Source organism: Cucurbita pepo, chromosome LG13, assembly GCF_002806865.2.
Source record: "Cucurbita pepo subsp. pepo cultivar mu-cu-16 chromosome LG13, ASM280686v2, whole genome shotgun sequence".
Taxonomy (NCBI): Eukaryota; Viridiplantae; Streptophyta; class Magnoliopsida; order Cucurbitales; family Cucurbitaceae; genus Cucurbita; species Cucurbita pepo.
In genome coordinates, this window is record NC_036650.1 from 1,570,138 (window position 1) to 1,593,958 (window position 23,821).

At 36.0% G+C, this 23,821-nt stretch overlaps 4 protein-coding genes and 1 long non-coding RNA gene across 14 annotated transcripts in view; 3 read left to right on the top strand and 2 right to left on the bottom strand.

Annotated features, from left to right (window-relative positions):
• LOC111808617 overlaps positions 1–2,601 on the top strand; it is a 5,205-nt gene extending 2,604 nt beyond the window's left edge. Inside the window, exon 2 of one of the 3 annotated variants that reach the window (XM_023694708.1) lies at positions 1,332–2,601. In XM_023694708.1, the coding sequence (XP_023550476.1) occupies positions 1,332–2,108 (777 nt within the window). In that variant the 3' untranslated portion in view covers positions 2,109–2,601. The other 2 variants (XM_023694707.1, XM_023694706.1) reach the window with 2 other exon arrangements.
• Positions 2,602–6,102: 3,501 nt separating this feature from the next.
• LOC111809422 (deoxyribodipyrimidine photo-lyase) lies at positions 6,103–9,423 on the top strand. 2 transcript variants are annotated; one of them, XM_023695883.1, is made up of 9 exons: positions 6,103–6,581; positions 6,871–7,211; positions 7,282–7,522; positions 7,718–7,875; positions 7,948–7,984; positions 8,070–8,128; positions 8,299–8,380; positions 8,459–8,530; positions 8,906–9,423. In XM_023695883.1, exons 1-9 carry the CDS (start codon positions 6,267–6,269, stop codon positions 9,080–9,082), a joined length of 1,482 nt encoding a protein of 493 aa, XP_023551651.1. In that variant the 5' UTR covers positions 6,103–6,266; the 3' UTR covers positions 9,083–9,423. The 2 variants fall into 2 exon arrangements, with proteins under 2 accessions (XP_023551651.1, XP_023551650.1); XM_023695882.1 differs by having other exon boundaries at positions 6,125–6,581; positions 6,855–7,211.
• Positions 9,424–11,270: 1,847 nt separating this feature from the next.
• LOC111808108 (IRK-interacting protein-like) lies at positions 11,271–13,579 on the bottom strand. Its single transcript, XM_023693916.1, has 2 exons — positions 13,205–13,579; positions 11,271–13,131 (listed from the first exon to the last, which is right to left on the bottom strand). The coding sequence occupies exons 1-2, from the start codon at positions 13,370–13,372 to the stop codon at positions 11,773–11,775; spliced, it is 1,527 nt and encodes a 508-aa protein (XP_023549684.1). The 5' UTR covers positions 13,373–13,579; the 3' UTR covers positions 11,271–11,772.
• A 3,396-nt stretch (positions 13,580–16,975) lies between these two features.
• Positions 16,976–20,186, top strand: LOC111809219. Of its 6 annotated transcripts, none has more exons than XR_002817187.1 (5): positions 16,976–17,714; positions 17,803–17,894; positions 18,559–18,644; positions 19,114–19,709; positions 19,833–20,186. It is a non-coding gene; the product is annotated as an uncharacterized LOC111809219 (long non-coding RNA). The 6 variants fall into 6 exon arrangements; XR_002817186.1 differs by having other exon boundaries at positions 19,612–19,709; XR_002817188.1 differs by having other exon boundaries at positions 16,976–17,541; positions 17,627–17,714; positions 18,559–19,709.
• Positions 20,187–20,769: 583 nt separating this feature from the next.
• Positions 20,770–21,794, bottom strand: LOC111809386. Of its 2 annotated transcripts, none has more exons than XM_023695839.1 (2): positions 21,610–21,794; positions 20,770–21,511 (listed from the first exon to the last, which is right to left on the bottom strand). In XM_023695839.1, exons 1-2 carry the CDS (start codon positions 21,667–21,669, stop codon positions 20,921–20,923), a joined length of 651 nt encoding a protein of 216 aa, XP_023551607.1. In that variant the 5' UTR covers positions 21,670–21,794; the 3' UTR covers positions 20,770–20,920. The 2 variants fall into 2 exon arrangements, with proteins under 2 accessions (XP_023551607.1, XP_023551606.1); XM_023695838.1 differs by having other exon boundaries at positions 20,770–21,523.
• Positions 21,795–23,821: the final 2,027 nt, after the last annotated feature.

Consider the following 23,821-nt stretch of genomic DNA (forward strand, 5'->3'; position numbering starts at 1 on the left):
CTGTTAAACTCCGGTGCTCCTTATGCGACGCCGTTTTCTCCGCCTCAAACCCATCTCGGACCGCCTCCGAGCATCTCAAACGCGGCACTTGCCCCAATTTCAACTCCCTCCCTAAACCCATTTCCTCTGTTTCCCCTTCCTCGTATCTAACGCCCAATTCCACTTCTCCGCCTCCTCTTCACCATAACAACCGCAAACGAACCTCCTCCGCCGCCGCTGCAGGTGGAGTAGGAGGGTCTTCATACCAAGTCCCACCTCTTGCAATTGTGGATCCCTCGCGATTCTCTGGCGGCGGTGGCGGAGGTGGGGCTCTGTTGGCTCAGCAGCCGCATTTGATGTTATCTGGAGGGAAGGAGGATTTAGGGGCTCTGGCTATGTTGGAGGACAGTGTAAAGAAGCTGAAGAGTCCAAAAACTTCACCTGGGCCAACGCTGAGCAAGACCCAGATTGACTCCGCACTTGAATTTCTCACCGATTGGGTGTTCGAATCCGGCGGCTCTGTCTCATTTTCAAGCCTCGAACATCCCAAATTCAAGGCTTTTCTCAATCAAGTTGGAATACCCACAATTCCTCGCCGGGAGTTTAGAATTTCGCGACTGAATTCCAAATTCGAGGAAGCTAAAACAGAGTCCGAAGTTAAAATTCGAGACGCCATGTTTTTCCAGCTCGCCTCCGATGGGTGGAACGACAAAAACTACGCCCTTGTCGGAATCGACAAGCTTGTAAATCTCACCGTGAATCTCCCAAATGGTACAAGCTTGTACCGGCGAGCTGTATTCGTCACTGGCTCTGTTCCTTCCTCGTACGCTCAAGAAATCTTCTTGGAAACCATCGCTGATATCAGTGGCAATGTCGTTCAACAGTGTGTAGGGATCGTAGCAGACAAATTCAAGGCTAAAGCGCTGAAGAATTTGGAGAATCAACACAACTGGATGGTTAATCTCTCATGTCAGTTCCAGGGATTTTCCAGTTTAGTTAAGGATTTCAGCAAACAGCTCCCATTGTTCAAGACAACGACAGAGAATTGCATAAAGCTTGCTAATTTCGTTAACTACAAGTCACAGGTTCGTAATTCCTTCCATAAATTTCAGCTGCAAGAATACGGGCATGCGGCTTTGCTCCGAGTGCCACCCCGAGACCACGACAACCTCAAATTTGGGGCTGTCTTCACATTAATGGAAGACATTCTGAGCTACTCTCGAGCTCTGCAGCTGGTTGTGCTGGATGAGGCATGGAAAAATGGTTCCATGGAGGACCCAATTGGTAAAGAAGTGGGAGAGTTGATTGGGAATGTGGGGTTTTGGAATGAATTGGAGGCAGTTCATAGTTTGGTTAAATTGGTCAGAGAAATGGCTGCTGAGATAGAGACAGAGAGGCCACTGGTTGGGCAATGCCTTGGATTGTGGGATGAGCTGAGGGGGAAAGTGAAAGATTGGTGTTCAAAGTATGAGATTGGTGAAGGGGGTGTTGAGAAAGTGATTGAAAAGAGGTTCAAAAAGAACTACCACCCGGCATGGGCGGCGTCGTTTATACTCGATCCGTTGTATTTGATAAGGGAGAGGAGCGGGAAGTACCTGCCACCATTCAAATGCCTGAGCCCGGATCAAGAGAAGGACGTCGATAAGCTCATAACTCGACTCGTGTCGAGGGAGGAAGCTCACATTGCATTGATGGAGCTAATGAAATGGAGGACAGAAGGGCTTGATCCAGTATATGCAAGAGCTGTACAAATGAAGGAAAGAGACCCTGTAAGTGGGAAGATGAGAGTGGCTAATCCACAAAGCAGTAGGCTTGTTTGGGAAACTTACCTTACAGAATTCAAGTCATTGGGCAAGGTTGCAGTGCGCCTCATATTCCTTCATGCCACTTCCTGTGGCTTCAAATGCAACTGGTCTTTGTTGAGATGGGTGTCTTCTCATTCTCATACTCACCAAAGCCCTGCTGCTATGGACATGGCACACAAGTTGATATTCATTTCGGCTCATTCCAAGCTCGACCGTAGGGACTTTTCCACCGACGAAGACAAGGATGCCCAGCTATTCTCCCTACCCAACGGCGACGACGATCATATGCTTAATCAAGTTTTCGCCGATTCCTCCTCGGTGTAACCATTTTCCATACTTACTTTTTTTTAGACTCCTAGGATTTATTGAATTCTTTTCACTATTTTTGGGGGATGTAGGGGTGGAACCAACAGTGTTGTTCATATGAGATTCACTTTTGTATTCCTCGAAACGCATTCGACCTTAGAGTAGCCATATCTTGTTCATATCTAAGTTGAACATTCTGGCATTTGCCGAGGCGGTATCGTTGCCGAGGCGAACGGGGGAGAGGCTGTAGCACGGGCAGGGAAGGCAGAGAAAAAGCAAAGGAGGAAGCTTTTTAGCTGGAGAAGCACTTGGGGAGTGATTGTGTTGATACTTTTAGAAGCTGAGTCCAAAATTGTCCCTTTTTTTTTGTGTGTATTTGTGAAAGACAGTGGAGACCCACCATTGTAATCAAGCAGTGGAAGTCATTTTCGAAGCTTAGACAAAAACCAGAGGGAAAAAGGATGAGAGGGAAGCGTTTTGCCATCAAATCAAAGCCTTTTAACATTCTCAAGTCCTCAATTCTTGACGGTTTCTTTTCATGCGCACGTTATCTACTAGCACCTTATGATCTCGACATTTTTCTACATCATCTGCAACATGGGTCGCTTAACATTCACTTGCGTCTCCTGCAACATGACCACGTTACCTATTAATACTCGATGACCTTGACATTTCTCTACATCCCTTACATCATACGACCATATTATCTCCACATACCAACACAAGTTTCTTCAGCATATCTTGTCTTTACTCACATGCTAAAAATTTCAGGAGGTTGCCCAATATAAGATTATTTCTGAGAATATTTGCTAAAATCACCCCACCTAAACGATGGTGGTGAAAGTTCTTTATATATAATTATTTATAGAATCAAATAGAGAGCAATAAATGGAAACAGGAAATACGATGTTAGCCTATGATCCATGGTCAAATATGATATATATAGTAATTGAAGGCTAAATATCATCAACAACTTCATCCTTACGTTTGAAGTTCTTAATAATATTCAGAGTGTCAATTCATTCATGTACTTTTAATTTATTCAAACGTCATACTGTAGTTTGTTGAACACGTGAAAGTATCTCAATTTGGTCACTACCATACAAAACTCAAATGGGATTAAAAATGGATGCTTTCTAATTTGAGTTCAAGAATTGCATTATTAGGGCTAATCATGTTTAGGGCCTAATGCCCTATGCTTAGGACATAAGGGAAATAATTTATCCACTAAATTAAATAAAAATGTAAATAATATTATTTTTGATGCTTTGAGTCACAGCAAAACACAGAATTTGAGTCATTTGACAATGGCTACTCATCAACCAATTTCAATCTCTTTTTCTAAACCAACAATCCTTTATTTTTTTAATTATTATTATTTTTTTTAATTTAAGCTTATAAAACTCTATTTTTTAATACCAAGATTTAAAAAAAAATTAATTTAAAGATGAAAACTAATAAAATGGTGTGAATATTACTATTAAAATTCATTTTTACTGTGAAGTAAAAAAAGTAATAATATAATGTTTTAGGTTTAGGGTTGTAATTACTGATTTTAGTGGACAGACAAATAATTGTCGGCAAACCTCACTCTAACGTTGACTGCTCACCAGCTCACTTTTTTCCTTTTTTTTTTATTTATTTATTAAGAAAAGTTATTTAAAAAATATATAAAAATATTATATAATGATTAGTATTGGACGACAGCCTCTCCTTTATACGAAAGAATCTTTTCCCCCTTCCAATGTTTTCTTAATCATACTTTTTTTCTCTCTCTCTCTTAATTACCCTATGTTTCATGTTTTTGTATTTCATTTTTTAGCCAATATTTTTAAACGCGTATATTAGAGATTGAGTTTACGGGAGCAAGATCGTAGATGGGTTAGAGAGGAGAACGAATGATATGAAAACTTATCCTTAATAGATACGTTTTAAAATAGTAAGGCTAACGATGATACATAATGAACCAAATTTGATGATATTTACTCACAGTGAGCTTGAACTGTTACACTGGAATCATGTCGAAATTCTCAATGATAAATTTTATTAAAATTTTTAAAACATTCTAATAAATTATAAGTAGAAATAAAAATATAATATAATATTTAACAGAATCGAAATATAATAATGAGAGAAAAAAATAAAATAAAATGACCAAACTACCCTTCATTTGAGAAGAATAATTAACTAGTTTAAAACTACTTTTTGGTCATTCAAACACAAATTTACTGAAAATATAATCCAACGAAATATTTTTTTAAAAAAATCAAATATCTTGCTATCTACAATAAATGAGGCTATTTTTGTTTTGTTTTTTTTTTTAATTATAAAATAATAATTTAAATAAACTTAAATGATTTATAAAATAATAGTTTCTACTTACTACTATTTCAAAGTAACAAAGTTATTATTGACTAGACGAAACCAAAACACAACCTTCAAACTTGTTGAACAGCATCTCACCAAGTTCGACTAAATAACGATCAACTTTATAAAAACCTTATAGTATTTTGAAATCTCGCAACATTGATCGTGGTAACTCTTAGTTTATTATATTTTCTCGAGAAATAATACTTACTTCATTAACTCGTTATAAAGAAAGAATAAATTTGAGTCGGAATCAAACGACAAAGAAAACTAAAGGGACCATCTTTAGAAAAGGTTAAAAGTTGATTAGATGAACAGAGGGTTGTTAGGACTATTAAAGTTCCTTTGATTATTGATTGAAGGACATATGCTTTATAACAAGGTCAAAGTTCTCAATACCACCTCCATTATGGGGAAATAGATAGAATCTATGTTTCACTCTCTTAATAATGCAAAGATGTTGTTATAGGTGTGGATATGGGCCGACATTCCCGAACGGCCCAAGAAACCCGAAACGGAAGGGTGCGCTTGCAAGATTGGATGACCAAGCCCACGAGCGTCGCTCAATGCCTAAAGAGTGCAAACAAAGTCTCACGTTAGTTTCTTTGTTAGTATGAATAATGTCAAAAAATGTCAATATCATATTAATTTGAAATATATGTGGAGGTTTGTGTCGATATCAATTGGTATCAGAGAAGTGTGGTCTAACCCTAGTTGTGTATCAGAAAAAATCTTCACATGTTGAGCAAAAAAACATTAGTGAACGTCAATTCGTGCTTCTATATCTAGTTGCTTGTCAATTTATTGTGTCGTTTAAATTCACAAAAAGTAAGAACTAACACCACAATCACAAATTACAACAAGCATCACGTACAAACTTTTATAAGAAATTGAATTTAGAACACTTTTTTATTTTTAAATTTAAATATAGTATGGTTAATTCTGTATGATTAAGTATAGTTCAGTGAATAAAATATTATTAGATAATTTGATTCTTTACTTCGCCATAATTTAATAAAAAAAATTCAAAGATATCATAAATTTCAAACGGAACCATCTTTAGTTTCTCTATAAAAAAAAAATATTTTAACCTAAATATTTTGAGTTGGGTTGAATTAAATTATAAACTTTCAATTTTGTTAAATTGAATTTTAAACTTAAATTATAATGTTACCTTCCTATCAATTTCGGCTAATTCGTCTACGAATTTTAGTATAAAAATCTTTATAATCTTATTAATTTTAATACAATAAAGTTTTACTTTAAAATAAGTTTTATCCTATGAATAACTTTGCTAAAGTTTATAAAATAAAATAATAATAATAATAATAAAAAAGCTATAATATATATATATATATTGGAATGAAATAGAATATTAAAAATTGCAATATTTTTTAAGGTTTAAGGTTAACATTTTGACACTGACCGACATTTTTTATTTTATTTTATTTATTTTTAAATTTCATATAAAGACTTAAGTAGAAGGATAAAACTGTAATTTTACACGGAAATAATTTATTTTCTTGCGGATTCTGATTCGAAAATGAAACAACTATAAAAACGTCCACCAGACACGTGTCGCTTAATAAAAACTCCACGTTTTATCATTTAAAACCACAACTTTCATTCCTCAATTTCCCTCCAATTTCCTCCTCTTTGCTGGGCACCGATGACCGCTCGCAGGTTCCAAATTTCTGCACCCTGGCCCAACTCTCTCTCCGCCGCGCCACCGCTGCGTTTTTCCGACCAAACTACCGGCGACTCGGACTACTCTTCCAGTTCCCTTGCCTGTTCCTAAATCGTACCATTATGGCCTCAACCCCCTCAAACTCTGTTCAATCGGGTCGGATTCGGGTTTTGAAAGATGTAACGGGTTCTCTCGATCGACCTGTGGGTCCGGTGGTTTATTGGATGTTTAGGGATCAAAGGGTGAAAGACAATTGGGCGTTGATGCACGCCGTTGATGAAGCCAACAGAGCCAAAGTTCCTGTTGCTGTTGCCTTCAATTTGTTCGATCAATTTTTGGGGGCAAAATCTCGGCAGTTAGGGTTTATGCTTAGAGGTCTGCAACAACTTCAGTATGATCTCGAAGAAACACTTCAAATCCCTTTCTTCTTGTTCCAGGTGAGTTAATTTGCCGTAAATGTTCATCATTATCCCGTTTTAGAGAACCTGGGAAGACCTAATTTGTTGATTTAGTTTAAATTCCTGAAATACATTTGTGCGATTGTCGATGCTTTACAAATCACCATGATTTCTGGTTTTGTATCTTTAATTTCTTTGAGATTTCGATAATCTGCTAGCAAGATAAGTTGCCATGCGCCATTGGAGGTGCAATCAGAAGAGCTTTATCTTTGATTGCTTCAAGTTTGTATCACTATGACTAATAATTTTCAGGGTTGGCATTCTTAAGGGGGAAGCTGAACATACTATACCAAATTTCATTAGAGAATGTGAGGCTTCACTACTGGTTACAGACTTCTCGCCGTTACGAGAAGTTCGAAAGTGTAAAGAGGAAATTTGTAAGAGGGTAGATGAATCAGTTAAAGTTCATGAAGTTGATGCACACAATGTGGTACCCATTTGGATTGCGTCTGAGAAATTGGAGTATAGTGCAAAAACTTTAAGGGGCAAGATAAATAAAAAGCTCCCGGAATACCTTATTGACTTCCCTGCTCTGCTTATACCAACTAGAAAATGGCCTTCCACTCATAAGTTTATTGATTGGGACAGACTTATTGATGATAACATGAGGTTAGAGCATTGTTTTCTTTTGATTTATATTGCTTAAAGTTTATTTAAGTTGACATTTCCCTGTTACCAGGAAAGGAGCAGATGTTCCTGAAATTGAATGGTGTAAACCAGGGGAAAAGGCTGCAATGGAAGTATTGATGGGCAGGAAAGATGGGTTTTTGACTAAGAGGTTGAAGAGCTATGCAATAGATAGAAACAATCCATTGAAACCTAGGGGGCTCTCTGGCCTCTCCCCATATTTGCATTTTGGTCAAATATCCGCACAACGCTGTGCCTTAGAAGCTCGTAATGTTCGTAAACTCAATCCACAGGTAATGCAAAGAAAAGGGTTTGGTCGATCCATTTTTATCATTTAATGCAATACTATGGTGGCGGTGTGAGCTTGGAAGTATATGTTCATATCACTGTTAGCTCCTTCTTGAAAATGTTTCTTTTGTGAATCTGTTTCAAAAAATTGATATTTTGTATGATTCGTTCTGTGTTTTCTCTTTTGCATCATTTATAAGGCCGTTGATATGTTTCTCGAGGAGTTGATTGTTAGAAGGGAACTTGCTGATAATTACTGCTACTACCAACCGAACTATGATTCACTGCTCGGGGCTTGGGAATGGGCACGTAAAACCTTGATGGATCACGCTTCCGATAAGCGAGAACATGTTTACACGTAGGTGAGCCTTGGTGCTAATATTCAATTGTAACTGGTTTTGAAATTATGCAGTTGCTGTTGAATTTTCAGGAGGGAGCAACTGGAGAAGGCGCAGACTGCTGACCCAGTTAGTATATGAACTGATTAGATTATTTTCTTTTCTTTTCAATTTTTGCTGTTAAAAAACTCACATTTGGCATAACATTTTTCAGCTCTGGAATGCTTCTCAGTTGGAGATGGTCTTCCATGGAAAGATGCATGGTTTTATGAGGCAAGTATTAATGAATTTTCCAGTCAATGACACGCATTGTTTACCTTTTACCTCTCTGCTATATGCTCTGCTTGAAACATTATTGTTCTGTTTTCCTCTTTCTTTGTTCCTTGATGATAATTTTGTGCTCCCGAAGTCCTGGAATGTCATATAGTGAAATTCATGCACAGGATGTACTGGGCCAAAAAGATTTTGGAGTGGACAAGAGGACCTGAGGAAGCCCTGGAAATTTGCATATACTTGAATGACAAGGTATATTGTTTCCAGTCTACACTTTTATGTGCTTCTATTGAAGTGGTGAAAATTGCTAATCAAGAACGCGGCGTGCAGTATGAAATTGATGGGAGGGATCCAAATGGATACGTCGGGTGCATGTGGTCGATCTGTGGCGTTCACGACCAGGTTTATCATCACTGTTTATATTTTATCAGCTACTCTTCTTCATTATTTTCTTGCACATTCTTCTTGTTCTCCTTGAGCAACCCCAGCTTCACTGAAATCAAGAATTTTGTTTCTCATCTTATATATAACCTGTCGAGGATTCTGGGGAGTGGAGACCCATGTCGGCTAATTAAGGGGTTGATTATGGGTTTATAAGTAAGGAACAGATCTCCATTGGTACGAGGCTTTTCGGGGAAACCAAAAGCAAAGCCATGTACCATTGTGGAGACTCGTGATTTCTAACATAACCAACATATATTTTATATTCAGTTTGAACACGAGAAACATATATTTGATTTTATATTCTTTTCCCTTTGCAATGTTTGGTGTTTCAAGGGCTGGAAAGAGCGACCCATATTTGGGAAGATACGATACATGAACTTCGCTGGGTGCAAGAGGAAATTCGATGTGGATGGCTACATTGCTTATGTGAAGAGAGTTGTGGGTGAAGTGAAGAAAAGAAAAGCAGGGGAGGTTGTGGTGGATAGAAAGGCAAAGGAACTCCGATGCTAGTAACCGTAGTGACAGTTTCATGAAAGAGAACATATATAGCTCCTTAACTACTCATTGTAGTTTGTAACTCGTAAGCCATAGTTGTGTCAATCCTTCCCTTTTGCTGATGACGATTAAGTATTTGTACCAAAGCAATGATATAACCATAGGCCAGATTTCAACTTGGAATGGCAGCAGACGGGGTACTAAGTTTAGGGAAAGATTGGAGAGATGGGTTTGTAATGATTCATGTGGGAATTGTTCTTGAAGTTGAAAGTGTTTCATCTTGACTCGTTGATTTTGTTCAATGAGAACTACATATTTATAGAAGGAATCACGAAACGATCCATTGAGGTAAAAAATTGAGAGAGTCGAAGACGGGGAATGAAGTTGGATGCTCGCTCGCCAGAATCGGGTTGCAGATGGTAGGAAACAGCGGGTACAGTTGTTTTCTTGGAATTTATGTTATAAAATCTGATGATTAATGATTTAATAATAATAAAAAAAGATTATGTTCCAGTAATAACCCAAAAGATCTATAGCATATGAATTCAGCTAGGTATACTAATTGGAGACATGTGAGGTGAGTTTATATAAGGTTGAACCACAAAATATTTAATCTCTCCTTATAAATCTGGTAATAGATAAAATTAATATTTCATGGATGATCATAAATGAATCAATCTTAATTTTGAGTGAGTTATAAACTATTGTCTACGAGTGTGTGCTTCGCTCACATGGGTGAGTGGTTTTTGTTGCCAATTCAAAAAACCTATCAGTTGGCGACGACTAAATAAGAAGTTTGAAACATAATTTCATCACATGTAAATCGTTACTTCACATATAGGGTAAGTAAATTAGTAGTTCTCTAAGTACTGATTTTGGGATTTTAACCATGAAACACCTGTCATTGACTCAAGAGAAGCATAGTTTATGGTTAGATCATGACCAAATTGTTCATTAGGTATAAAATGTTATTACAAGGGTAAACAAACTTTTGACCCAATTACGAATAACTTGTGAATGCTCGTAATAATTACATCATTTGACACAATTTATCCTACCATGTATAAGAGTGCATGAATGAAAATTGATTAATTAAATAATTTTTTTATTCATGGCTCATAATTTGTAGGTCGATAAGGTCTCCTTCTTGCTCATAGTAATATTAAAATGATCGATTTAGTTGAAAGAAACCTTCTAAATGTTCATATTAATATTCAATATATTATATATATGTTATGTATAAAAGAAGAAAAATATATTTAATTTATAAAATAAAAAAAAGTTGAAATTAATATTTAATATATTAATTATATTAAATATAAAATGAGAAATATATATTTATTGTAGTTGACTAATAATTAATGTATATAAGATATCTTCGATATTTTATATATTCAAATATATTATTTAAAATTTGATAAAGATTTTATTAAAGTCCAATATAACTATTGGGTTCTAAATAGCTGAAAATATGTTGTCACTATTCAAGTTAGCTAGGAAGATGTTGTCACTATTCAAGTTATAGTCGAGAATATCTTGTGGAGAAAGTTCTATATCTCGTGGAAAAATGAAGTTTCGTTTGGTTGAAATACATTGAAGAAACTTCATATCCACGATTTTAATATTCGTGGTTAATTTACATACTTTATTCTTATTCTTACAAATTAGGATCTAATATTTCTATTATATGAATGGTTCATTCCCTTCAAAAGCATGATTAGGTATCCATGATTAGTATTTTACTGTCATCTCTATTGATGACGTGAACCATGAATGATATGTGTATATTGCTAGGCAAAAACGATTAGGAGTACCTCTAATCGTGAACTTGACTCAACTATTGAGGGTCTGCACAGCATTTTCAGTAACTACCTATAATGATTTGTGCCGTGTGGAAACTATTAGCCCATTGCTAGTTACTATTCTGATCAACTAGGATACTATGAGGTGGTACAGACAGGGCGGGTCTTAAAACAAATAGACCTTTTAGAGACATAAATATGAGTGGGGTTGATTACAAGATCTCTCACTAATTCTTAGTCGTGAACTTGTTCAGATAAAGACAAGGACCACATTGGTAAACGAACATTTTCAGGCATGATGACTCTCCCCTACCCGAGATTAATAGGGAAACCCCAATTAAAACCTATCATAAAAATTGTCTCAACTGACAATGTTCATAGTGGTATGACGAGAATCATGAGTTGGAACCAGAACGAGGTGGCACATCGAGTACCTATGATATATAAGTTAATGGAGATGCCTTGGAACCCTAAGATAAATTCGGAACCAATGAACCAAGGAGAGCCCTTGGTTGAAGGATGATTTTTTTTTTTTTTTTTCCATGGGAGAGAAAAAAGACATAAGCAGTAAAGACAAGAAAAGACAAGAAAAGACAAGGGTTAAGAGAGAATTATGAATTCTAAGTTTCAAAAGATTGAACAGAGTTGCAGAAGAGACCGCAGCTTCACTCACATGGTGGCGCCCCCTTCTTCTTCTTCTTCTTCTTCTTCTTCTTCTTCTTCCTTGGAGGATCTCTGTTCTTAAATAAAATGGCATTAATTTATTATTATTAGTCTTCAACACTAATTAGCAGACCACCACACTACCAACTCTAGAAATCACATCTTCGTATTGCTACTACAAAGAAATCATCTTCGTATTGCTACTACAAAGAAATCAAAATGACCTACAGACAAACCAGACTACGGTGACAATGCGGCGGCGGTTGCGGCGGCGGCGTTGTACCTGCACAACACCTTGCATTTGACTACGCTGCCGTATACATAGAAACCAGGGGCGATCATTATTCTGACCACCGACGGAATCAGCTTTCTGGCCTTCTCTCCGCTCATGTCCTCCATGTAAACGGAATCGAAATCCGCCTCTTTCTCCACTCTGAAAATTGGCAGATTCGGATGTACGGAGTTTGCCAGAAGGTGTAGAAGCCACACGCTCTTTGACGCGCCGAAGAACGCCTGGAGTAGCGGCTCCGGCCAGGCTCTGTTCCATCCCAGCATCGCCACGATCTCGCTCATTTTCCGGTCACAAAATCGGCTGAAATCCTCGCTGAAATGCTTCGTGCCCTTGCTTAGAACTTCCTCCCACGTTAATTCATGGAGAAAATTGAAACATCCGAAATTCGCGTCGCATCTTTCAATCGGATTGAGAATCTGAGTCGAGGCGTTCTTTTGAAACCCTACCGATTCGAAATCCTCGAAGAAAGCTTGGTTGAGGAGAGCTTCCAGGTAGAATAGCAAACTTCTAGGGTTCTTCGAGAACGAGATTTTGATATCGTAAGGTTGAAGAAGAACGGATATTCGTTCATATACTTTGGCTCCGACGTGACGGAGTTGCAGAGTGAGTGACCGGCTAAGAAGCCGAATCGACGATCGAGATTCCGATACTGAAACTAAGAAATGTTCTATTACTTGCTTCTGATTCATCTGTTGTAAATCCTGGATTTGATGATAATTCCCAATTTGGCAAGGCGAATTGACGCTACATTCTTCGATTCCGGATTTCAAACTGTGGCAATACGTCTCCAGTTTGTTCAGTTTCTTCTCCAGTTCAGCCATGGCGTATTTTAATCTAGAAGCTTCCATAATCGCCTCGTCTCTCTTCCTCGTCGCCTGAACTAGCTTCTGCGAGAGCTCCGTTACGGCAGTCCTCCATTGCTCCTCTCGAGCCGTTAGAGCAGAAGATTCATTAATCGATTTCGGACTCCTTCGCGTCAACGACGAAATTAATGATTTGAAAATCCCATTAGGGCTCGCCATGGAGAAATACGTCTGTTTATTAACGCCATTGTTGTTATCCAAAGGAACGACGGAGATTTTCTCCCGCGCGTGAGGACGACACCGGTTACAGGAGACCGGACCATCGGAACTCGACACGGAATCCGACTCCGACTCGGACCGTTTCTTAACCGTCTCACGATTGAGCGGTGTAGAGTGAAGGTTCGGACTCGTTCCCCGGTCCGTACATCCGACAGCGGCAGTGTTCTGAGTCCGATTCTGAGCAGCAAACTCATCCTCCCGTTCTTCCCTCTCGCATTCTTGAATCTGCAATGAAACTCATGATATTCCGTAGAAGAAAACAGGGGGAATCTTAGAATTTATGGTTTGAGAGACTCACCGGCGTGAAGTGGGGGCGTGAGTGGTGTGTCGGAACAGCAGAGGAGGAGGAAGGAGAGGAATGGAAGGAAGTGGGTGAAGGAGGCGCCATGGATGAAGAAGAAGAAGACGAAGAGGTTGGTGGGAGAGGAGGAGGAGGAGGAGGAGGAGGAGGAGGAATTAAGGGCATTGGCGCGGCGTTTGGTTGTCTCTCATTTTCTCGGGCTGCAGTTTCGTCGTGTTGTAATCATGATTATGATTCACAGAGAGCAGAGAGATAAGAGAGCTTCTCAACCCTAAGAGATTAAAAACAAAACGCTCTGAAATTTTCTGGGCGCCGAAGACCGGAAAATGATAACTCCTATGGAACCAATTTTCCATTCCCCAAAACCCACACAATGGGAAAATCCAAATTATTATTATCCTTAAATTTATAAAAATATATATTTAAATTTTAAAATTTTAGTTCCTCCTGAATTTATAATCAAGGAATACTCTCTTTATGTTTATAATAATTTGTGTGGAAAGATAAAAGTCCCACATCCACTAATTTAGAGACTAATCATGGATTTATAAGCGATGAATACTAACTGTGGGAAAGCACAAATCAAAGTGGACAATATCATACACGATTGTGGAGACTCGTGTTCATATAACAATTTGAAAAGAAATAGTTGAAGTGATTTTAAAATATTATATTTTTGTTTTTTTTGATAGGTAATGAATGAATCCAAAGTTTTATTTTATTTAAATTTGAATTTTTGGATAAATGTAATGAGTCCAAACTTTAAGTGCACGAGTATTCCGTAGATTAAATAATGATATATAGTTGAGAAAAGCTAAAAAAAATAAGAGATTCAAATATTGTTTTGTTTTACCAATAATGAGATTCTATATAGGCAGTTTCGGCTACACGCTAGATTAGAATATTCTCCCAATCCCTCATTTTGCCACATTCATTCATACAAAAGGAATCACGTTTAAGTTTTATTTTTAATATTTAAATTCTAAACGTTTAGAAATTGGGACAACATGAACATTAGACATCCAACCTGTAATCGGAATGACCCAATTAAGCTATATTCCCTTGAGCTTAGTAGGGTAATAAGTAGTCTTTCTTAAGTAGAAGTGTAGATTTTCTTCGCCTCACTTTTTGGGTGTATCCCGACAAAAAATGTGAACATTGGTGAAGGAAGATACAAGGATGATTAGTAGCTGGTTCGAGAAGATGATGAACTTATTATATTATATTTTTTATTTATAAAATATTATTAAATTTATTAGTAAGAAAGAAGATGGGGAAGGTGGGATAGGGAAATAAATGAGGATGGTAGAAGTGTTAAATGAAAAGGGATTGGGAAGCATTCAATGTAAACAACTGCTTTTCTCCCTCCATCTCTCCTCATTTATTATTCTAACGGTATATCTTCATTAGTACGAGGCATTTTGGGAAGCACAAAGCAAAACTACGAGAGCTTATGCTCAAAGTGGACAATATCATATCACTGTGTAGAGTCGTGTTCATCTAATACATTTAATTTTAATTATCAACTCAATTTTAACATCAAGTTTTAAAATTTACATTCTAAATAGTTTTAAAAGTGGTCCGAGATTAAATTTATATATATATATATATATATTATACGAAGAACCAATTTGAAAAGATACGGTACGATTAGGTTCTAAATTATATTATCAATGGATCATTATTTAAAAACTAATTATTTATACCAAAAGTCAACAATACCTTCGGTGAATCCACTTTTTTCCTCCCGAAATATGAATACGCTTATATTATCATAAAAGGATAATTTCAAAAATATAAAATATAAATTTATTATATTGAATTAAAGGTTATTTCAATCTTAATAAAAAAAAATGATAAAGAAAAATTATGATTGGATTAAGTCGAATTTATTATTTAGTAAAAATTATTTGAATTAAAAATTTTATCGAAAAATATTACGCCTCAACCCAAACATCAACCTCTTTAAATCGTCAATTTTCATCAAATTTATTAATCTACAAATAAGTTAAAATGAGGCAAAAGTTAAAAAATATCTCCTTGGAAAATTCAAGAGGCTACTTTATAGATATAAAGAAATATCACTAAAAATAATAAAAAGGACTTAATTATTTCCTATAAACATTTTAAGAAATAAAAATAAATGCCAAGGTTAATTAATTTTTTTGATATTTTCTTAATTATATATTTTCAAATTTTAATGATAATTAACATGTATTTTTGGTTTATTATACTTAAAAGTAATTATTTTACGTTAATTACGTCAATTTAGTAATTTTCTTCTCAAATATAATTGGAAAGGAAGATGGATAATAAATGGTAATATTAATTGAAGATTAATTAACTTCAATCATTTGCTCATTAACTCAGCTAAAATCAATTAGCTGGATGAAAATGTCATTAATATTTTTTTAGCTTAAGTAAATGTTAATTTTTTAGAATATAATATGTGGTTTATCACTCAATGTAATTAATTGAATTTTTCTTTAATATTTCATATTATTTTAATAAAATTTGAATTAGTTGAAAATGAATAAATAGACAACATTCAACATTTCTATTACATAAATTACACTTTCAAAAAACTATATTCAATAGTCATTGAAGTTCATGATGTTCATACGTCGTGACATTTCTCGATATGAAAATGGGTATTAAAACCAAAGACTTAGAAACAAATAAAGTATGCATTGAATCATAAAAACTATCAACAAAAAATGGATACCCACGAACCAACGTCTAAGTATCTATAAACAGGGCTGACTAAAACACCCACGAAGAATAGAATGCCTTAAAGGAAAATATTATGCCTTTTTCTCATCTCTAATTAAATTAGAGTTCACCCATAAAAATTATTCAATTTGATCGCTACATTATAACTAATTCTCGAGAAATCAAAGAGATGGGTAATAACTACGACTTTGATAATTAAGAGCGTTAAATTATGATGTTTAGTTTCTGTTGTAGGAGAAGAATTATGAGAGAATTGGGTGGGCGTCTCATCCATCAGCATTGCATTCTGACGCAGCTGCCTGGCCTTTGGGTCTCGCGGCTGGTCCTAATTTATAACGGAACCCAGCCCCACCCAGAGACGCAGGCCCCAGCCCTTCTGCCACTGCAACCAGCCTTTGCCCCCCAAACCCTGGATTGGATATTTGTTGTATTCTCCCGCATCCGCATCACTGCCCCCCACTTGCATTTGACTCCCACGTAATCCCCTCACGGCACCCCACATCTCACAAACCAACCAATGCAAACCAACCCCACTCAAATTTGGAAAAGTCTATCACGGAGGAGGAGACGTGTTATTTCCTTATAAACTCATGATCATTCTAACGATCAGCCAACTTGGAAATCCTTTCCAACAATTCTCAATCGTTCTTGGTCGCCTATCGTATAAACACTAATTGTGATGCATATATACATGTTTGAGTATGGAGCGAACGTCTTTATTTTCAAAAGTTGAAAGTGATCTAAAACAAAATTTGAGACGATTGCTTCGAGTTATTGTGTTAAAAATGCGACTAATCTTGAAGATTAACTAAATAAAAGGAATATTGAGAATACAGAGGCAATGTCCTAATCGGATTAAGGTTTGAAACAAACAAGTTAAAAATTGTGGTCCTAACTGAAAATGTTTGTTAAAACTACTACACGTACTTGTTTGTGAAAGTTCTCTATTTATAATTATCAAATAAATTACCAAGAATAAAATATTTTATTATAATAAAGAAGCAAATATAAGGAACCATGTTTGTAGAATCTTGAGTGAGGTATCCCATTGTCGGTCGTCGGATATTTCTTTTTTCTTTCTTCCATTTTGAATTCTTTTCTCCTAATTATTCCAAAATGTTTCTTATCGGCTCTGAAATCAGAATTCCGATCATCTTTGCGGCTTGTTTTCGATACCGATTTCCGCCCTCCGTGATTTTTCAAATCGGTTCGGTTTGCGAGATCAGGATTCAGGAGCAGCAATGTCTTGCAATGCGTGCAAATTCTGCACGGCGCTGGGTGCATTGGTTTCGATTATGATCCTCTATGTTCTAGGTATAGTCGATCTCTCCTATTACGCTCTGCTCGTCGTCAACTATGGTCCGCCTCTCTTAGTTCTACGGACCTAATTCTTCCAATTTCTTAAGAGTACGAACTTAAGATTAGCTTCTACATTTGCTTTTTTTTCTTCATTTGTTTCTGCTGAGACGAATTTATTAGCTTGTAGAATAGCGTTATGCAGAGAATAGAGTATCTCTGGGATTCTTCTTTTCGGTTTGCCAGAATAACACAAAAGAGAATGAACACTTTGCCTAATTCTGAAGTTGGAATGATGTGTTGTGGTAATATTTGTATGTTCATCTTTAGAATAGCAAATGTATATTTCATAAAGCTTTAAACCTTCAATTTACCTATCTGTTTATGTAGTTGGTGATGCTATTCTGTTGCTACTTTTCTGTTGTTCTAACAAATCCTAGGTGTGTTCCACCGCCCCGTTGCCATCACTGTTTTGTTTGTAAGTTCTTCGATGTTTTCCTATAGAAGTTTACTATGATTCTAGCTGGTAAACAAGATATAAATACTGATTATGTTTTGTTTGGTAGGTGGAAGGTGTGTACTGAAACTGGACCATCATTGTGTGTTGGTCGTCAATCGTGTTGGAGCAAAGAACTATCAGTACTTCCTGCTATATTTTGTAGGCACAACAAGATTATTGGCTTCCTTCTGATCTCTAGTTCCTTGTTTCCATGGTTCTCATTGTGTTGGATGCTCGCTTATGATACCTATAATGTAACAACCCAAGTCCACCGCTAGTAGATATTGTCTTCTTTGGGATTTCCCTTTCGGGTTTCCCCTCAAACTTTGTAAAGTGCCTTTGCTGGAGAAGGGAACGAGTGCTAGCAAGGACGTTGGGTCCCGAAGGGGTGGATTGTGAGATCCCTCATCGGGAGGAGAACGAAACATTTTTTATAAAGGTGTGGAAACCTGTACCTAGCATATGCATTTTAAAAATCTTGAAAGGAAGCCCGAAAGGGAAAGCCCAAAGAAGAGATATCTACTAGTGGTGGACTTGAGCTGTTACATATAATATCCCATTCGATGCCTCTTATATAATCGTGTATGGGTGGATTCTAGATCTTCGGCAATTTTTCGTTGACGTAACCTGACATCATAGATATTCTAAATGTTCTTTAGAGATGTTTTCTGATTGCGTTATGGTAGCATCACGTTTGTTTTTATGATCTGTGTAAGACAACAACGTTTTATCCTTTGAGTAGTTGAAAATGTTTCTTCTTCTTGTTTCAATAGTTAAAATATTTCAACATTCATCTCTAATTTTAGCTGCTTGTTCCATACAGTCTTGAATTTACCATTTGCACCGAGTGTTATGAGATTTCTGATATTGCACGTATCACTGGTAGCAGTCAATACCACCAGAATTGAGGTAAGGCCTTCTAGAAGTAGTATTTTGTTTGCTTTGCTTTTAAACATTTAACAGGGGCTGAATTGGTCTATTGGATATTTGATTCACCATTGCTAGGTGTCACGGTCATGCTTGTCCAAGGCATATTTGCCCTTGGTTGCATGGCAAACCCCTTGTATTGTACCACTTTATTGCTTTCCTTCACCGTATTCATGATGTATAGTTTCCTTATTGTATTTTCTAAGTGTATGACGTTTCGAAAAAAAATTATCCACACCTGGTAGATCAGAAATGCCTTAGAATGTACTATAGGGGATGTGATTAGTCGTCAATTCTTCCTACCCGGAATTATATAGTATCTAAATTGTTGTGTTGCCTTCTTTGCTTATATCCTATAACAGTGCTTTCTTCATTTCTCTCAATCTTGCTTTTAAACTCTCATTCTAAAATCTCTTTTTTGTTTTCTAAAACCTTTTTAAAACGGGACCAGAGGCTTGAGTATACGTCACCCGACCAAAGACGACACGATTTCGAGTTGGTTGACTCACTCAGTGGTGAGAGTAAGTGTCGCATAACCGCTTGCAAGCATCTTGTAAGAATGCGATTGTGACACCAAGCATATGAGAAGAAAACCACTAAAGCATATGAGAAGAAAACCACTAAAAAATGGCACCATGGCCTTGGTCACCGAAAATTTTTGAGCTGGTATCTTCTTCACAACTCACTGGCCTCTTCCTTGCTGACATTCACTTATTCACTTATTGATGGTAGATCTCTCTGTTGGTAGCTAGACGCTAATTTTACCATATTGATGTCCATATTTAGTTACAAGCTACCCAAGTTTGTAGAGGCTGTTACTCTCTCACCAGCGTTGCTTCCTCTAGTACTTACTCTACTGCTCTCAGCAGATCAAACTCCCCCTATTTCTCATCTCTTGCAATATGCTGGAGTTCTTTTGCCAGTGATGCTAAATGAATTCATGATTCAGGTGTTCAGAATGGATTAGAAGTACTGGTTTATCACTGCAGCTTCTCAAGATGACCTAAAGCAGAAGCATAATCTCCAAGGCATCGAATATCCAATAAGGTCAGACTTGAATCTACTTCAGGAATTCTAAAATCAATCTCAGAGTTCAATCCCAATGATTTTGCGGATTATTATTAGTAATAATTTGTTAAATTGCTTGATCTATTCAACCTCATATTACAGTGAGTCAGTTAAGGATGGCCAGGGCGGCGGCTGGCTCCCTCCATGTGCATGTGAAGGGAGGAAAGACAGAACTGGCGTCAATAAGTTGGAGCTTGAAAAACAAAATCTCCAAAATTTCTGACCATTATTAAACGATGAACTTGTTGAGAATTGTTGAGAGTGAGTCTCAAATTGGCTAATTTAGGGAATGATCATGAATTTGAATTTATAAGTAAAAGAATATATCTCCATTGGCATGAAGTCTTTTTGGGTAAGTTCAAAGCAAACCCACGAGACTTTATGCTCAAATGGAATAATATCATATCATTGTGGAGAGGTGTGATTCATAATACAGATGTCAATTTTTTCTTGAGATTTTCTCGTTGGCAAATGGATTGGAGAGAGAGAGGAGATAAATTGTTCATTGAATATTTTTTTTTATTAACATGCAAGTTAATTTTAATTACTTTAATTTATTATTTATATTATTAGTGAATTGTCTAATATAAATAGTTTAGTTAATTAAAATATTTTTAAATTAAGTCTACTAATTTAAATTATTTTTGCATAAGATAAACCTATATAATAATTTCATATATATTTATCTTATTAGGAGAGAGTTAAGAAATGTGCATGAAATATTTGATGGTTTTGTTATATTTATTTGTAATTAAAATTTTAAAAATATAGAGTGAAATTTGTATGTTAATTTCAAATTGTTTAATATGGGGCCAAAAAGTAAAGTTAAAGATGAAGAAAAATTAGGTAGAAAATTCATCATGATGGAATTTTATTAATTAAAAAAAAAATGATTGAAATTTAATAATACATTTAATTCTCAAACATTAAATAATTACATATCTAATTTAATATCGAACATTTAAATCATTTAAAATTATATGGCCGTATTTAACATAGCATTATGTTAATCTAAAATAGATATATAAAAAAAATCATATAATGATGCAATAAATTTTAAAGTGAATCTGATAAATACAATTTGAAAAAAAAAAAAAATGACAAAGAAAAATAGAAAACTTCTATTATACACAAATGACAAAACTGTATTCACAAGGGTGGAAACGACACCGTTTGGCGTGGAAGAGAAGTCACTTCCGAATGACGAATTCCTCCCCTGATCGTCGATCAACATGCTTAATCCACTTTCCCTTCCCTTCGCCGGAACCTGAATTCGCTCCGCCCGCCGCCACATGCGCTATATCCAAACCCTTTCCCACCGGCAGAAACGTCGATCGAACCAACCGCCGCGTGCCGTTATCCGTAACATTCTTCCATCTGAAACTCGAATCGCTTCTCGAGTTGGCGTTCTTACAAATCAAAACTGCGCCTCTAGAACTCAGATTCGCCAGTTTCAGAACTCGACTGAAATTCCTCCTCTGGCTATCCACCACCATAAAATCTATACCTACCAGTCCATCCATCACCTCCTCCGGCTCTCCAACAATCACTTCAGGCACCGATCCCGCTCTCTCCATCGCTCTACAATATTCTCCCCTCGATCTCTCATCAGGAACCACACACACATGTCTCCCTCCAACGTGCCGTCGAGCCACCGCCAGACCTATACTCGTCGCAATCGCTCCACCGCTCGACCACGTCTCCACAATGAACTGCGCGCTCCATCCCGCCGCCATCGCAGAAATCAGTTCCGCAACGCCAGATTCTTGTTGGAGATCACACTTCACATAAAACTGAAATAAATCAATCATAAGCTCCAGAAAATCGCAAAAAAGAAAAAACGAAACAGAAATCGGAAATCCGAAACGAAATCTCTTACAGATTGAACGGTGTCGATGTAGGCCTTGGAAGCCGTCTCAGGGGACCAAACAAGCTTCATATCAAAATCACCGGTGCGATTCTTTTCTCCGCCGATTGAATTCAAAATCTAGGGTTTTGTGTCGCTCCCTGTCGCAGTCCCGGTTCCGTTATAGTGAAAACAGGAACGAGTTTCCTTTTGTGAATGAGAAAGATACCAATTCGGGGGTAGGGTTTTTATTCTCTTAACGCATCAAATAAATAAATAAATAAATAAATAAATAATATATGTGTTGACTGTTGACTTTTGCCACATTTTTTCCGACGTGGATAGATTAGATTACCACCGTGGTTTTCTTCGTTCTTCCCCCAAATTTGTCAACCAATATCTCAAAAATAAATAAATAAATAAATAAATAAATAAATAAATAAATTGTTGGATTACACTGTGGGATTGCTGTACTAAATTTAAATATATCGCCGACCTTCAACTTAATATTATATATTATTTTTTAAAAAAAATCAAAATTATGTTTTTTTGTCTTTTTTTTTAAATAATAATAAATAAAATAAAAAAAACAGTTAGGTTACCTAATTTAAAAAAGGGTAGTTGCAAACGTGGCCGAATTTTAAGAATGTAAAATTAAAAGTAAGATTTGTTTTATAACTAAAATCAATTAAAACTTGTGAAGATTCTACTTTTATGGGAGGTGACCTAAAATATGCTTATAGGCTTGGATGAATACAGTGAATGTATTTAATACTAAACATCATACTTTTTAATAGTCTTCGCCATTTGTCCCATTTTCCTCTCCGTTTCATTAACTGGTTTCGTGCTAGAGATGGAAACTATCGGAGATAGTTATGAGATGATATCCTTCCAAATGTGATGAAATAATCTGTATTATTATTTTGTCTCGTGCCTCTAGGTAGTTTTTACCCACCTTTTTGTATCACACGGGCCAAATTAGTAAAAAATTAAAATTTGTATAAAGCCTATGAAAATATTATTTTTTATTAATTTAGCCTTTTATATTATTAAAAATTAAGATGCATTTGATCGTGAATTAAAGTAATAATATTATTGAATTGTCAAAATTACTTCCTGATCGGTTATTCGAGATCTTTGGTGTCTCTACCCACGATAAAAATAATGGGAGCCGTTCCTTATAGAATTTGTAATTTTTATTTTAAATATTATATATTCATGAATATTAGAAAACTAAAATTTCATTTTTTTTTTTTGGGGTAAATTGATGCTCCAACCATTTTTAGTTTTATATTTTGAAAAGTCAAATTATGAGTTGAAAATATATATATATATATATATATATATTTAAAACCTAAAAAAAAAAAATTAAAAGAGTAAATAGAAAATAAGAAATAGAGTAGAAGCATCGAGAGAATTTCCTATAAATATTCAAAGTAGAGCCGGTTCAATTAAGCCGACCCATGCGTTAGTACTAAGCAGCCTTGACTTTTTTTTTTCCTTAAAAAACATTTTTCCTTAATTATCTTCAAAGAATTTGTCTATGTAAGACGGATTCTTTCCATTTTCCTACCAATATATGTTGAATTATGTGATAAGGATTACGGTGTTCCAAATATTTCAACTGGACCTATTACACGATCTAAGACAAAGAAGATTCAACAAACATTCATTCTTCATCTATAAAATTGGATCGACTCGGTTCAACCACCATTTCTAGAATTAGGAGTTGATACGATTGACGAAGGACAATTGAATATTTGCACGGTTGAAGTTGAAAAACTTTAAAATGTCAACAACAGGGTTTGAACCTACACGTTAGTATGTTTTAGTGGTTAAGGAGACAGACTTGAAATCTGTTTGGCTTCACTCGTGTATAGGTTCAAACCCTTTCCAAGTTGTTGGGTGTAATAGGTTCGGTGTAATAGGTCAAGTTGGAACATTTAAATGTTTTCCAACTTCAACAGAGCCGATCCAATTTTGTAGATTCGTGTAATAGGTCCAGTTGGAACATTTGGAACACCGTAATTCTTATCATCATGTTTTCCAAGTTGTTGGGTGTAATAGGTCCAGTTGGAACATTTGGAACACACCGTGATTCTTATCATCATGTTTTCCAAGTTGTTGGGTGTAATAGGTATAATTGGAACATTTGGAACACACCGTGATTCTTATCATCATGTTTTCCAAGTTGTTGGGTGAAGAGGAAAGGATTCATGGATCCTTCTCGAATCCAAACTCAGAG